Raw genomic sequence first — 14,327 nt, forward strand, 5'->3', positions numbered from 1 at the left:
AAATAAATGCATATCTTTCAGTCTAGACATGCATATCTATTGTATAGGTAGATAATAAATGTATATATTTTTGGTAGATAGACAGATATGCATTTATTTTTGTATATATGCATGTCTGTATATAAAAATATTCAATGGGCCAGGCCTCACAAAAATTTAACAAACCACATGTTATTGTTTTCTATATCCGTGGAGACAATTGGAAATTGTGGATTTTGTTATGTGCAGATTTTAGGAGATTATTTTTTTGTATGAGCCTATCATGTTTACTTTTTGGAGCAGTTTTGCAGCTTTATGACTGTTTTGGTGTACTTCAAGAAAATGTTTGCATTAATTATTGTACAAATCACCCACTATAAAGTTTTACCCAATACCTCCAACGAAGCAGTCTTGTTGACACTGAGAAGCCGGATTTGAAAGGGGAAGTATAAAGTAAGGGTTTTCATTGGTTGAGAAAGGCACATCATACATGTTTACATGCAAATAGCATTGATTGGTCTTTTTCAGGGGCTGTATTTTCAAAGAGATTGTAACTCCTTAACTGTTTAGCCTTACTGCTCCTTGGCACAGAGAATGAAAAGTCGCATGAACACATGCAGTTATTTACTAGATCTAATCCCTTGTGGTGTTCCAAGACCATCTGATAGTGATATAATTCTGTTACTTATAATTTGTGCACACAATTGCATAGAAAAAAATGCTGTAAGTTTGTCATATATTATATATAAACTTTGAATTGTCACAGCAAACCTCTATTCTATATATATTATAGCAAGAGAGAGCTTGTAGACTGGAGGTTTGGTGGCCATAGTTGGTGAATGAAACACAGAAGTCTTCTCAACTAATTTCTGGATTTTAAGGAAGTTATGAAAAGCAGCAGATATCCTCCTATTACCTATTCCTTTTCCTAAATGTGTTTGTTGTTATTGTTGCTTGAATTATTTGATGTTTCAAAATATTGTTATTTTTTAATAATTCATATGCATGGTCCAATTATTGTGTTTGATAAAAACTGTTTGTTATCCTTACTTTGCAACAACCTTTGAAAAAAAATAATATCTTCCTTTTTTGGCAGACCCTGCATCTGGTGCGTTGAGTTTTTGATTTTTAGAAATGATGAATGGCGATGTCTATGGACGGTAGGTTGGCATCACTCATGCAAGGAAATGAGGTTAATCTAATTTAGAACACATGTTACACAGAGAATAAACAATGATGTATATTTTCATATATTTTATAGTATTCATGAAATTATAAAATGCAGTTTGATGCTTTATGCTTATCAGGTTTGGGAGCGATGACGATGATGATGATGAGCATGATGGACCCGGGCGGCACATTTCCCCGCCTGAAGACCCATGGCATCTCATTTATATAGCCCTTGTACTGGCAGGGGTTGGCTTTCTCTTACCTTACAACAGGTAAGGAGAATTAGTTGTGGATCATGGCTAAAATCAGTGCATTTTGAGTTTGGCAAAAGGCCTTTACATAAACAATATTAGATTTTACACACATTTATGATAACTAGGATATGATATATGCGGATCTGTTGGAGATGTTTAACTCAAAGCCAAGAGTGCTTCATTTCTGGTACATACATTGATGTGGTTTGGGTTCAGAAATAATGAATGAATAAGTTCATGTCATAATTTGGCTTAGTTTTCCAAGGAGAATAATGATCAGGTATGGATCTGGAGTAAAAGGATATCAGGAACTGAAGTCAATTGTTCATGTTTTATCATATGGATGAGTCTCTCATATTGTGCATTTCTGGATAAACAGTTTTGTTTACTTTGCTCAGTATGCAGAGAATGGATAAGAGTAATACTGGAAAAAACAAATATTACATATACTTGTTTTAATATTTGTGACCTTCTGTGTTTTTAATGATGTTGTAACAGGTATGAGAGTAAGTAAGTAATATTGACAAGAAAATGAATGTGCTAGACATCAAAGTTCATATAGCACTAACAGGTATGAGAGTTGGCATCCATTACATGTTAGTTTATTTAATAGTCACCAAAACTTATTTCTGTACTGAAAGCTCCAGCTGTGGATATCTGTTGTATATTTACACAAGATATTGTTTACTTTATGTTAAATATTTTGCACCTAAATTTATGAATCCACTGACTGTATTTAATGTATTTTACAGTTTTACAATCGCAGTTGATTACTTCAAACAACGCTACCCAGAATCCACAATTGTTTTTGACATTTCCATTGTATACATCTTTGTTGCATTTGGGGCTGTGCTCTTAAACAACCTGTTTGTGGAACTGGTGCCCCTTAACATCAGAATTATATTTGGTAAGTGCGTGATAAAAGATCTTCTTAAGAGTTTGGAATAAATCATAGGCTTTATATTTGTTTCAATAATATAAACAAATAATGTAGAGCAGAAATAACATAGCTATTGGAAGTGGATGGAGGGAGAAGTGTAAAGAAGTGGTTTGTAATAGATGGTATATTAGTAATATCTGAGATGGAAATAAACTAATTAAGCTTAAACTCATATTTTTCTCTTCTCCATTCCTTTTCAAATGTTACTTGAATGTCAGATTATATGATCAACTTGGTTTTGTAAATAGAAGATAGGTTTTACCTACAGTCATATGAGAGTATTTTATATGTGTATATTCCTTACTGAGGTATTCCAGTAGGGTTGATTTAAATATGTTGTAATTTTTGTGGATAAGTTTAAAATGAATTAGAGTTTTGTATTTCAAAAGATAGTCTGTCATTATTTTAAGTACAGCAGAATGCATATTTATGAATATGTCTGTAACAAATGTTAATTTTCATTACAGGCTATATTGTGTCATTACTTATGCTGATCTTCGTCAGCTTCTTTGAAATTTGGTGGCCTGACACATTCCCAGAGCATGTCTCATACAAAATCACCCTCTTCTCTGTCTCTGTTGTGGCATTTGGTTGTACAGGTGAGTTGTTGCAGGAGAAATACTTGGAGATATTTGATTTCACTAGTGATTTGAATATAGAATTTCTTTATTTTTCTAATGATTTTGTGTGTTAGAGAAAGTATTTATGAAAAGACATGATTGGAGGAGACAACAAAGAAAGAAAAAAAAGTAAGCAGCAGAGGGAGAATGGAAGTGAGTTAATCTAAATGCTCCATATGTTAAGGAGGCTCTGATTTGTTCTGAGGTAAAGCTATTTCATTTCATCCTCCATCTGAAGGTATGATGTTTCTTGAGTTTTTGAGAAATGTCAGGTAAAGTTCTACAATTCACCAAATCTAGGCTTTTTTTATGGATCTCAAACTATGCAGAGGATAATTGTTTAAATTTCCCTTTGCCTATTATATTTTCATTTGTAACCTGTATAGACAACATAGTAAAATATGTATTTAAGAAGATAGAAGAATTAAATATTCAGATTGAAATTAGTATTGTGATTTGCAACATCAAATGTAATGAGTGAGATATCTTAGGGAAGTGTTTTGAGAATAATCTTTTATATGTAAAAAATTATGTAAATTAAGATTTTTTTTTTCCCAGAACAGAATTGTATATACTAGAAACTTTAAAGAAATAGCAAGAGCAAGTAGGACTAGAATGTTATATTTACTGTTTCCCATTCTTGGTATTAATATATTAAAAGAATTGCCATTGAAGAATGGATATGCTTAGTCTCGTATTGGTTGTAGTACTCATACTACTTTATACAATAATATGTGGTGGTCACAAGATCAGGCTGGGAAATAAACACATCTAAATTAAATAAGCAACATAATTTCAGTCTGCCATCTTTGGATCTGAACTTGGAACTGATCCTTCTTGAGAGCAGTATTATAATCACCCCAAGACACAATCAGGTAAAAGGTGTACACGCTGAATTGGACAGAAGCATCAATATCCCTTTCTTATTACTACTACCTATGATTTTACATATATGGATGTGCTTGCTTATATTATAAGAAACTAAACCTCAGTGAATCTTCAGCAATGATTACAAGAAGTTGAGTCCACCCCAACCAGTAATTCACAGCAGTATACCCTAATGTCCTGCCTCTCTGCTTACCACCCACAGTGTCTGTGGCAGTAACTTTTTTATGTTAAGGTCCTAGAAAAAGAATTGATACCTTATGCATTGTTTTATATGTATTCTTTTGTAGTGAAAAGAATGTATCAATGTATTATATGTTTAAATAATATCATAATTTTCCAATGAATAAATATTGTTTTCGTAGTGCAGGAGTTGATGTTAACCCATGCACAGGTTTTCACATTTGTGTGATAGCTATGTCTTGATGCCATGTTTTTATATTAGATTCTTGTATATTCACTTTTTCTTATAAGAAAATGAATGAATAATGACAAGGAAAGGAACAGGTCTCAAGCAACATTTACAGTGGCAGAAAGTGGGTTAATATATATCAATGCAGAAGTTTTCTCCCTTTTTTCTAACAACCAAAGAATTTTATTTATTCTTGAATATTATAATGAAATCTTTCAAACATTTCGTCATGTTTAGTAACATTCTTTTCAACATATACCTTTCTTCTTAGAGATATGGGATTGTTCTCTTGTGTCTAATATTTATATAACTTGAATACAATAATTTTCAATTTGAAGCAATGGTTAATACTGTAAATGATGTGTCAGTAAAACTTTAGCACCTATTTTGTTTATTTACAGTTCAACAATCAAGTTTTTATGGATACACCAGTATGCTTCCGAAGCGATACACTCAGGCCGTTATGACAGGAGAGAGTAAGTATCTGTTGCCATGGTGCACAATATTGTTACAGTGTTCTGCTGTGATAATTCAGATCTAATTTGAATTTAGACTTCCTATTCATGATTAGCCAGGTATTTCACTTATTTCTAAGCCATTTTTAACTCATTTTATTATCTAGATATTTCCATTAGTCCTTTGTCTACTTAGGATATCTGTTTTTTCTCTCTTTCTGTTCTTCCTTTTTCTCTTCATCTTCCTCATTTCTCTCTTTCAAAATTTCTACAGTTTAAAATTTCAGTTTCTTCCTCAGATTTTCTCAAATTATTTTAAATACAGTATCAAAGCTGCAGTGAGCACCACTATTTTTTAAAACATTTTCAAGACATTTATCTTCATTTATATGAATCCATCCATTCTTCTATCCATCAGTCCATCCAGCCATCAACCCACCCACCCATCCATCAGTCCATTGTTCCATCTGTCCATCCAACCAACCAACCAACCACCATTTATCTTCATTTATATGAATCCATCCATTCTTCTATCCATCAGTCCATCCAGCCATCAACCCACCCACCCATCCATCAACCCACCCACCCCTCCATCAACCCACCCACCCCTCCATCAGTCCATTGTTCCATCTGTCCAACCAACCAACCAACCAACCAACCAACCAACCAACCAACCAACCAACCAACCAACCAACCAACCAACCAACCAACCAACCAACCAACCAACCAACCAACCAACCAACCAACCAACCAACCAACCAACCAACCAACCAACCAACCAACCAACCAACCAACCAACCAACCAACCAACCAACCAACCAACCAACCAACCAACCAACCAACCAACCAACCAACCAACCAACCAACCAACCAACCAACCAACCAACCAACCAACCAACCAACCAACCAACCAACCAACCAACCAACCAACCAACCAACCAACCAACCAACCAACCAACCAACCAACCAACCAACCAACCAACCAACCAACCAACCAACCAACCAACCAACCAACCAACCAACCAACCAACCAACCAACCAACCAACCAACCAACCAACCAACCAACCAACCAACCAACCAACCAACCAACCAACCAACCAACCAACCAACCAACCAACCAACCAACCAACCAACCTACCTACCTCCCTCCCTCTCTCCCCCCTCCCTTCCTCCCTTCCCTCCTTCCCTTCTTCCTCCCTCCCTCCCTCCCTTCCTTCCTTCCTTCCTTCCTTCCTTCCTTCCTTCCTTCCTTCCTTCCTTCCTTCCTTCCTTCCTTCCTTCCTTCCTTCCTTCCTTCCTTCCTTCCTTCCTTCCTTCCTTCCTTCCTTCCTTCCTTCCTCCCTCCCTCCCTCCCTCCCTCCCTCCCTCCCTCCCTCCCTCCCTCCCTCCCATCCACTCAACCATCTATCCACCCACCCACTCATCCATCTATTCATCCATCCGTATATAAAAGCATATATCTATAGTACACTTATCTGTTTATATTTTATGCGCGCGCGCACACACACACATATACACACACACACACACACACATGCACACACACACAGGTGCGCGCACACACACACACACACACACACACACACACACACACACACACACACACACACACACACACACACACACACACACACACACACACACACACACACACACACACACACACACACACACACACAGATATATACAGAGCAAAGATATTCTAAATGTAAGTTCACTTAAGTTGGGGTTAGCAGCTCTATAACCCATGGAGTGCGCAGTGATGCTTTTTACTGTTACCCAGTGGTGTACAGTTAACACTTATATCATCACTTCTTTACATTTCGTGACTGTGAATTTGGATATAAACATTCAAATTATCATCTTAATAAGATATATAAGATGTGGCTAACAGTGGCACTCCCCAGTTTGTGCTGTGCCTCGTACTCCTTGGGTTAACCAGGATAAAAGTATTGAACAGTTACTGAGTTTTGAAGCATCATCTTTTGGGATTAAAGTAGGTAACCAGAATAATCACTTTGTCTGAAAATTACTTTCAGTGTTTAAAATCTTAGTGAATGCAAAAGTATTCTGTTGGTAATATTAGTTTTCCAACACCATGTAGGCACAGCCGGACTAATCATCTCTGGGAACCGTATTTTGACAAAATTGCTCTTGGACGATCAGCGAACAAACACGCTGATCTTCTTTGTTGTCTCCATCGCTTTTGTCTTCCTCTGCCTCATTACTCATATTGCTGTTCAGAAGACAACATTTATACAGGTATATTATAGGAAATAGTGTCTTTGAATGCAGCTTGCTCTGACTTAGAACTTTTTTTTGTGAAATTTCGTTACTCACTTAGTTTCCAGTTCACTGATATGCTTTATGCATGGTTGTTGTCATTTTTAAGAATGTTCTTGTTTTGAGTTTATCATCGCAACTCTTGTCGTCAGTCTATGTGCACATTTTATTTAGTTCATTTTTTTTGTTGCTGTTCATGAGCTCCCTTTTTTGTTATTGTTGTTTTGTTTGCTACTGTTGTGACAGATATTAGTGTTTTGTCTGTGGTGTTGTTGGTAATGCATTTTTGAGTATTAGTCCTTTACTTATTTTAGAAATTGTTTTTTAAGATGGTTATTTTAGTTATCTTCTTTTGTTGGTACTGTTAAGTGTTATTGTAATTATTTGAACATATTTTGCTATTCTGCTGTTGATATTTTTCTACTTGGTATTCTTGTTCAGAACTTGAATATATCAGTCTTTCAGAGAAAGGAAGAATCCCATTTGTCAGCTAGTATATCCACCTCAATAAAGGTGTACGAGAAATACTTCCATCTGCCATTGTTGATTAGAAGTAGTTATTTAGATTTGGAAACCATTATTCAGTTTTTCAGGACACAACTATTAGATACAGTTATTTGGTCATTCATGGAGTGGTTTTGTCCCATTGGAATAATAATAAAGCTCAAAATTATGATACAAGGTCAGAGATACATGGGCTGTTTGGGATTTGCTGATTCTTAGGGTTGGGAGACTTTAGCATGTAACACTGCTGTTAATTACATATGTTAACGTGGAAATCTGAATGAATAGAATAAATATAGATATATGTGAGTAGCAGGAATAGACTTTTCCAAGACTTCACACTTTGCTATTAATGTGTAAAATTCGTCAATATTTAACTACAATTTCATCTTTGTTAAGTGTTTGTTAAATCATTATCCAATATGTTAATCTCCAAAGTTCTATTTATTACAACTGTTACTAGTTGCTGAATGTATGGACAGTCCTGTTTGCCACGTTCATGGGAGACCAGTCAAAAGCTGGTGGGATTTTTTCCAATGATGTTTTCTTTATGAGTAAGATATATGTAGTGTCTTTGTAACATATCTGGTACTGTTTGGTAAGTTTTCTTCAGCCACACCTACAATATCACCCTCCATACCCTCACTCCACTTATATGCCCTCCTCTGACACTATTTTCTTGTGAATGAAGTGTAGTGAGTAATTCTGGTGCTGTATGGTATATTTCATCCAGCCAAACCCTAGATCTTTTCCTCCTCCACACACCATACTATTATTTATAATGGAGTTACCTCATGATTTATCATGGTCTTTTTAGTGTTTATACCTCTAGTTGTTAAATACATCAAATTATGCATTTTATTGTTTTGTTTGAGAAAAGGATTATTTTATGCATTTATTTATATGTTCATAGTAATCTCTCCACCATTTTAAAATTTTGCACTCTGCTAACCCTTGTTGTATTTGAAACATAGCAATGAATTATAAATTTTCTGCTGTGTAAAACTGAACTCTTCAAATGCCAAAATTTGACTCGGTCAGATTAGGAAAATCATGCTTATTTTCCCACTTGGAAAACAGGTAAGCTGGTGAGTTTGTGGTTCTCTGGGGTTAATCTTACATGATAATAAGATTTGTTAATCTTTTCCATACACATAAGATTTGTAATGTTCTATTTTATTTTGCTTGTATTAATCTGCAAATAAGTCTCTGTGTTACATACAAATGCTCTTATTGGCAGATGATTTAATTGGTAATGCATTTATATTTTAAACCACAGTCAGTGCCAGAAGTCTTGGTGCAAAAATCCTGCACTAAGATTTCTGGCAATTTATTAAGCACTCTTTATATAAAAATGCTGGTTCAAATTTGACCAAAGATTTTGCCTGAGCCAGGGAGGCAAAGTGAATGAAGCTTAATCAGCTGTTACTTGTTTGAACCAGATAATGTGTCTCACGCATTCAGAAGTGGTGCATTCTGTTTGCCTTTTGTGTCGCCCTGTGCACTTTATGTGTGTAACCTCACCTTCCCTCCATGGTTTCCAGGGTCTGAAAGTTGCCTAATCACTCAGCAAGACAGTTTTCAATTTCTCTATCTCCAGAGCAAGGTATTTCTTTGAATAAATAATCCTTTTCACCCTCTACTGTTTTTTTAACAGTGGCTTTCTTCGTGGGTGCAATGTTGGAAGTCAAGGTTGTCACAAAGGCACCATTGTACGGTTCGGATGGAGACCTTTTGGAGAAGTTATGGGTACATCCTCTCGAGTTCCTTTGCAGTTATTCATGGTTCTTTGTCCACTTGACCTTGGAGAATCTTCATTTGTTCTCTTGGAGGAGATACATGGCCTAACAGACCTTTTCTTGTGGAGTGGCAGACCTTCATCGCCTCCCTCTCTGTTTTTCTTAGTCCAGTGCTGCATTATCTGGAGTGCTATGCTGTTAATAACAGCAATCTCCCTGTTAGACTTCCCCCCAAGCTTCAGGGAAGCTATGGCAGAAATCTGTTCCTTTGTAAGCATTTTGCTGCCTCCCTGTTCCCCATAAAAAGCAAAAGAAAGAGCAGTGGTCACACTCATAAACTGCATGTGGTGATACAAAAGACAAACTGAATGCAATACATGTGACTGTGCAGGACACATTCACATGCATTTAAACAAGTGACAACTGATTAAGCTCCACTCACTTTGCCTCCCTGGCTTGCGTTTACACTTTGGTTGGATTTCAAGGGATGCTTAAAATCTTAGTTCATGATTTTCGCAGCAAGATTTTTGGTGCTGACTGTACATTACAACATCAATAAAATTTTCTATCTGCATGTAATGTATTTCTTGACATGTATTATGAGAAATAGAGAATACAGAGTCTTATTACTGCTTAGGGACTATGCCTGCTATTCATAATGACTGGGAAGTGATGGAAATATTGAAGGGGTTGTGCAAATTTCTGCTGAGGTTACCAAGATACAGGCATAATATTACTGGAAATCAAATCCCTATTGATTGCCAGGATTGAAAAGAAACTGTGATTCATAAAATGTATGTTATTAGTTGTTGGCCTGATCTTTTTTGACATATGACTCATCAGGAAGTTGAACATTTATATAATGCAAAACAGTAATTGTTAGTAAATGGGTCATATTTGTGATGATGTTTGATAATTTTTTCCTTTGATTTGGTTGTAAAGAGGTGAGTGCTCTATGTTATGATTAGTTGGTCGGTATGCAAAGGGTACTGTCTTCACTTCATTTGTTTTATATGTGAACTTTTCTTCCAGTTTTATCTAAACTTATGCCGCACAAGTGAAGACAGAGATGACCTCAAGAGAATTACTTTAGAGCCATCAGAAGATGCTACTCTGGTGAGTATATTCCTTTACAATTGCTTGATTTGTGTGGAAATTCAATTACCTTGAAATTAGTCTTTTTTAGGACATGTTTTTTGTTTGATTTCTTTACAAAAAATAATGATAAAAAAGAAATATATATATAATATCTATCTATCTATCTATCTATATAATTCTGATCTTTGTCTATCCATATTTTACACTACATTTCAGCCTGCACTTTGTACCTTTAAAGTCATCTTCTAAGAAATGATAGTCTGGATATGGATCAAAAGAAAAGTTGTAGCTCTCACTTTTCAGTAAAAAAATAAAGCTCTTGAAAGGCAATTTAACTAAAGTTTAACTGGAATATCCATTTGTATTTTGTGTAACTGTACTATCCCAGAGAATCTAGTTCCTCAGACTTTGTAATCTAGGAATGTGACATTGCTATATATGGAATAAATTAGTTTTGTGAGTAACAGCCACAAAAATACTTTAAGATAATCCTTTTGATGTATTCATGTTACCTTTGTTTGAGAAGTGTTTTTGTTGGTCATCCTTTGATTCTCCAAAATTTATCAGCTCACACTTCTTGCTCAGAAGAAAACTGGAAGGTTTTTAGCCAGTTTATCAGAATTAGGAAAATGCTTTCTGGTCTTTTAGGTGCTAGACTTAAATTATTTGTTTTACAGGTTGATATAGGAGGGGGCTTTCATGGCGGTGGAAGTGCTAACAGTTCGTATGGAGGGACAGTGACAACCTCCGACTCAACAGCTACTTTCCACTCTGCTGCCACCTTGCCTGTTTGTGCCTCTGTAGATCCAATTGATTCTACAGCTCCAAGCTACAGAGTAGAACACATCATTATGGGGAGAGTGAGAGGAGGTTATACATCTACATATACAAGATCAATTAGGCTTTGGTCTGCTATTAAGAGTGAGTTAATAAAAGCTGTTTATTATTGGATAATGTTAGAAGATTCTAAAAGGGAACTTTGATTAATATAGCAAATAAACAGCTTGAAAGTATAGTTGGCAAAAGTGTGATGGTGGAAAATTTTCTGAAATGTGTTGGCAATAAGGTAAAACAAATGAGTTAATAATTCTTTTATATTGAAGAATACTTGATTGCTATGAAAGTAACAGACAACTAATGGAGGTTTTTTCTTTTCTCTGTAGGAGGAGTTATTGCTCGTTGGCAAGTTGGCCGGAATGTGTGGCAATACATGGTCTCTATTGCATTAGCTTATTTTGTCACCTTATGCCTTTACCCAGGAATTGAGACAGAAGTGATATCATGCAGACTTCAGTCTTGGATGCCTGTAGTTATGATGGCAATCTTTAATCTATTTGACTTCATTGGCAAGGTAAGTTTTTACTTTTGGTATAGATGTCCCACATCATTATGTCTTAGTTAATACTGAAAGCATTGGAAGCTGAAATAAGAATATTTTAGGTAATCATTCATTCCTCATGAAATACCTGCATGTGGATTCTCTTTATGAGAGAGACCCTATAGAAATTTCAACAAAAATTTAATTTAGTCTCCTTGGTTTACTGAAAAATACTCTATTAGAATTATTTCATGAATTGATATTACTTTTTTATCGACTGCAACAAAATTTTTTTTGTATATGATTGTTAACCCACCCGCGCCGGGGTACATTTTGTAGCCAAAATTTAAAAAATCCGGGAAGCTACAAAATCGGCGGGCGGAGCTTCCCCGGAGTCTGTCCGCCCGCCCGGCCGCCCGCCGCTTTTGCCGCGGAGCACGGCTCCGAGACAGCATCGCACTGGCGGGCAGCCCGAAACTGTTTATTTTTTCCTTGTGTCTCATATATGTGACACCCGGGACGGATGGGTTAATTATCCTTGAAGTATTTCTGCAGTGATAAAAACTTATAAATGATGTGTTTTTCTTTTAGTTTGGGTATTGTTCATATTGAATATATAAGATAGATTTCTCTCACTCACAGGTTTTATCTTCATTGCCCTATGACTGGACACGCCGTCAGTTGGTTGGTGGATCGCTGGTGCGAATTTTACTGGTTCCAATTATGATGATGTGTGCTGCACCTCGCATTTCTCCCATTATACCTGGTGAGGCCACACCCTTGATGGTGTCTGCCATGCTGGGGATTTCAAATGGAGTTCTGGGTTCAGTTCCCATGATCTTAGCACCCACTAAGGTTCAAGATGACCATCGGGAACTTACTGGGAATATAATGACATTATCGTATTATGTAGGGTTGACCCTTGGTGCCAGTGTTGCATATGGTCTTGATGATATATTAGGTGAACCCTTACCTAATCCCTGTGGAGACAAGGTAGCCACAACATTGTCATATGAAACAACTACGCACCACTTTTTGCCACAGTTACCCTCAAATTACTCAAGGTTGTTTTACTAGATGGTGAATGTTCATTTGTTTTATGTTCTTGTAATTGTGGTAACTGTTATTCTGTAATAAAGTGCATGTATAGATATATATTGAGTTTATTTATATATATATGTAATTAGAAAGAAAGTGTAATAGTAATTTGACATTAAGAAAAAAGTAGATTTTGAGGTGATCTTTATATACAGAGTACATATCAAAAGATATTTTATTGAAATATGGAATGTCAGGAAATGGTATCTAAGAAGTGCAATCTCAGTCACAGTCGTCAGAACTGACCTTGTTGCAAAAGGTGCCCGTCAGAATGCCTTTCAAATGTGTGATACCAGGGTAATACTCTTTATGATTATTGTATAATAAGTATTTTATATAGAGTGCACTTGTATTCCCAAACTGGTGATAAATTTCATAACGAAAGTAAAGAAATATTTTTGTTTTCTTTCCAGTTTGATAGGAAACAGAGCAAACAATAATTATGAAACAGTTGTTATATGTTAGCAATTGTTGTGCTGGATTTTTGCAAATCATGTTTTACAAATTCTAAAAGATAGAATTTCATCAAAACTTATTAGGGATTAATGAATTTGTATTTTGATAATATGTAGTCAGGTGTTTAAGAAAAGCAATGTAGTTTTCTTCCGTTCTACAGTTTTGTAAAGAGCTAGGTATTACTGTACATTATAATATTCATAGATCAGTATTAGTAGAAACCAATTATTTTGTTACAGTCCTGTTTCCCAAACCCATGTCTGAAATGTGTTGTATTTGTTATTACTGTAGTAAGTTGGTATTTGTTTACTGATATTGTTTATATATTTATTTGTAGTATTTAGGTAATAAGAGAGATCACATCTTAATGCTATTTCTGGTGACTGAATCTTAAGGTTATTATTGCTTTATTTGTTCAGTATAAGAGTTGGCTTTAATAAATGCCTCAGGACATATAGATCCACCAGTGTAATATCTGCAGCCACAAATTGCAAATGTGAAGTCTTCAATTTTGTAAATTTGAATGAAATACATAGTCATGAGTACTTGGAATGTATTTTATAATGTCATTTTGTATTCTTAGCCCCCCCCTCCTCATATCCCATATCTGTTGTCATGGGGGGGGGAGGGGGCTTAGTAGATGAAGACTGGGGACCCAATATAGAGGATCACCCCTACCTTGGACCTCAGCCCCCGCCTCAACAAATTTTGCATTTCATACATCTCTCTCCCTTGTTACAACTCTTCAACCTTATTGCCCTCCCCATCACAACACTACATCATTCCACACCACTCCTTCTTCCTCTCATCCTCGTCCTTCTTCAATTTCCACTTCTACAACCCTTTTGAATACTCTATTAAGCCCAGCCAAATGGGACAGATTTTTTGTGATTCCTCCTACAGCACCTTATTCTGACAATACCCTACTTTTTCAACAATGCCTTTAAAAACAAGTAGGCAAAGTCTCCTTCTGCAGCTGCCCTGATCGTTCACACCTTGTCACAGTTACATCTGAATCTCAAGCCCAAGCAATATCTACCATCACAGTTAAACCTATCCCTGCACAACCCCACCCCTCCCTTAATACTTGTACTCTATAACAAGGAATGGTCAGA

At 35.9% G+C, this 14,327-nt stretch overlaps 1 protein-coding gene across 3 annotated transcripts in view; it reads left to right on the forward strand.

The window, feature by feature from the left end:
* The window catches only part of Ent3 (equilibrative nucleoside transporter 3), a 14,670-nt gene extending 906 nt beyond the window's left edge, over positions 1-13,764 (forward strand). For 2 of the 3 annotated variants that reach the window (XM_027373704.2, XM_070120696.1), the window contains exons 2-11: positions 1,076-1,139; positions 1,287-1,421; positions 2,156-2,310; positions 2,811-2,942; positions 4,662-4,736; positions 6,821-6,978; positions 10,275-10,358; positions 11,018-11,261; positions 11,504-11,691; positions 12,301-13,764. In XM_027373704.2, coding sequence (XP_027229505.1) covers positions 1,114-1,139; positions 1,287-1,421; positions 2,156-2,310; positions 2,811-2,942; positions 4,662-4,736; positions 6,821-6,978; positions 10,275-10,358; positions 11,018-11,261; positions 11,504-11,691; positions 12,301-12,735 — 1,632 coding nt within the window. In that variant the 5' untranslated portion in view covers positions 1,076-1,113 and the 3' untranslated portion in view covers positions 12,736-13,764. Of the gene's footprint in view, positions 1-1,075; positions 1,172-1,286; positions 1,422-2,155; positions 2,311-2,810; positions 2,943-4,661; positions 4,737-6,820; positions 6,979-10,274; positions 10,359-11,017; positions 11,262-11,503; positions 11,692-12,300 lie in introns of those variants that run through there. The other variant, XM_070120697.1, reaches the window with a different exon arrangement.
* The last annotated feature ends 563 nt before the right edge of the window (positions 13,765-14,327 follow it).

The sequence above is a fragment of the Penaeus vannamei genome, chromosome 4, assembly GCF_042767895.1.
Source record: "Penaeus vannamei isolate JL-2024 chromosome 4, ASM4276789v1, whole genome shotgun sequence".
Taxonomy (NCBI): Eukaryota; Metazoa; Arthropoda; class Malacostraca; order Decapoda; family Penaeidae; genus Penaeus; species Penaeus vannamei.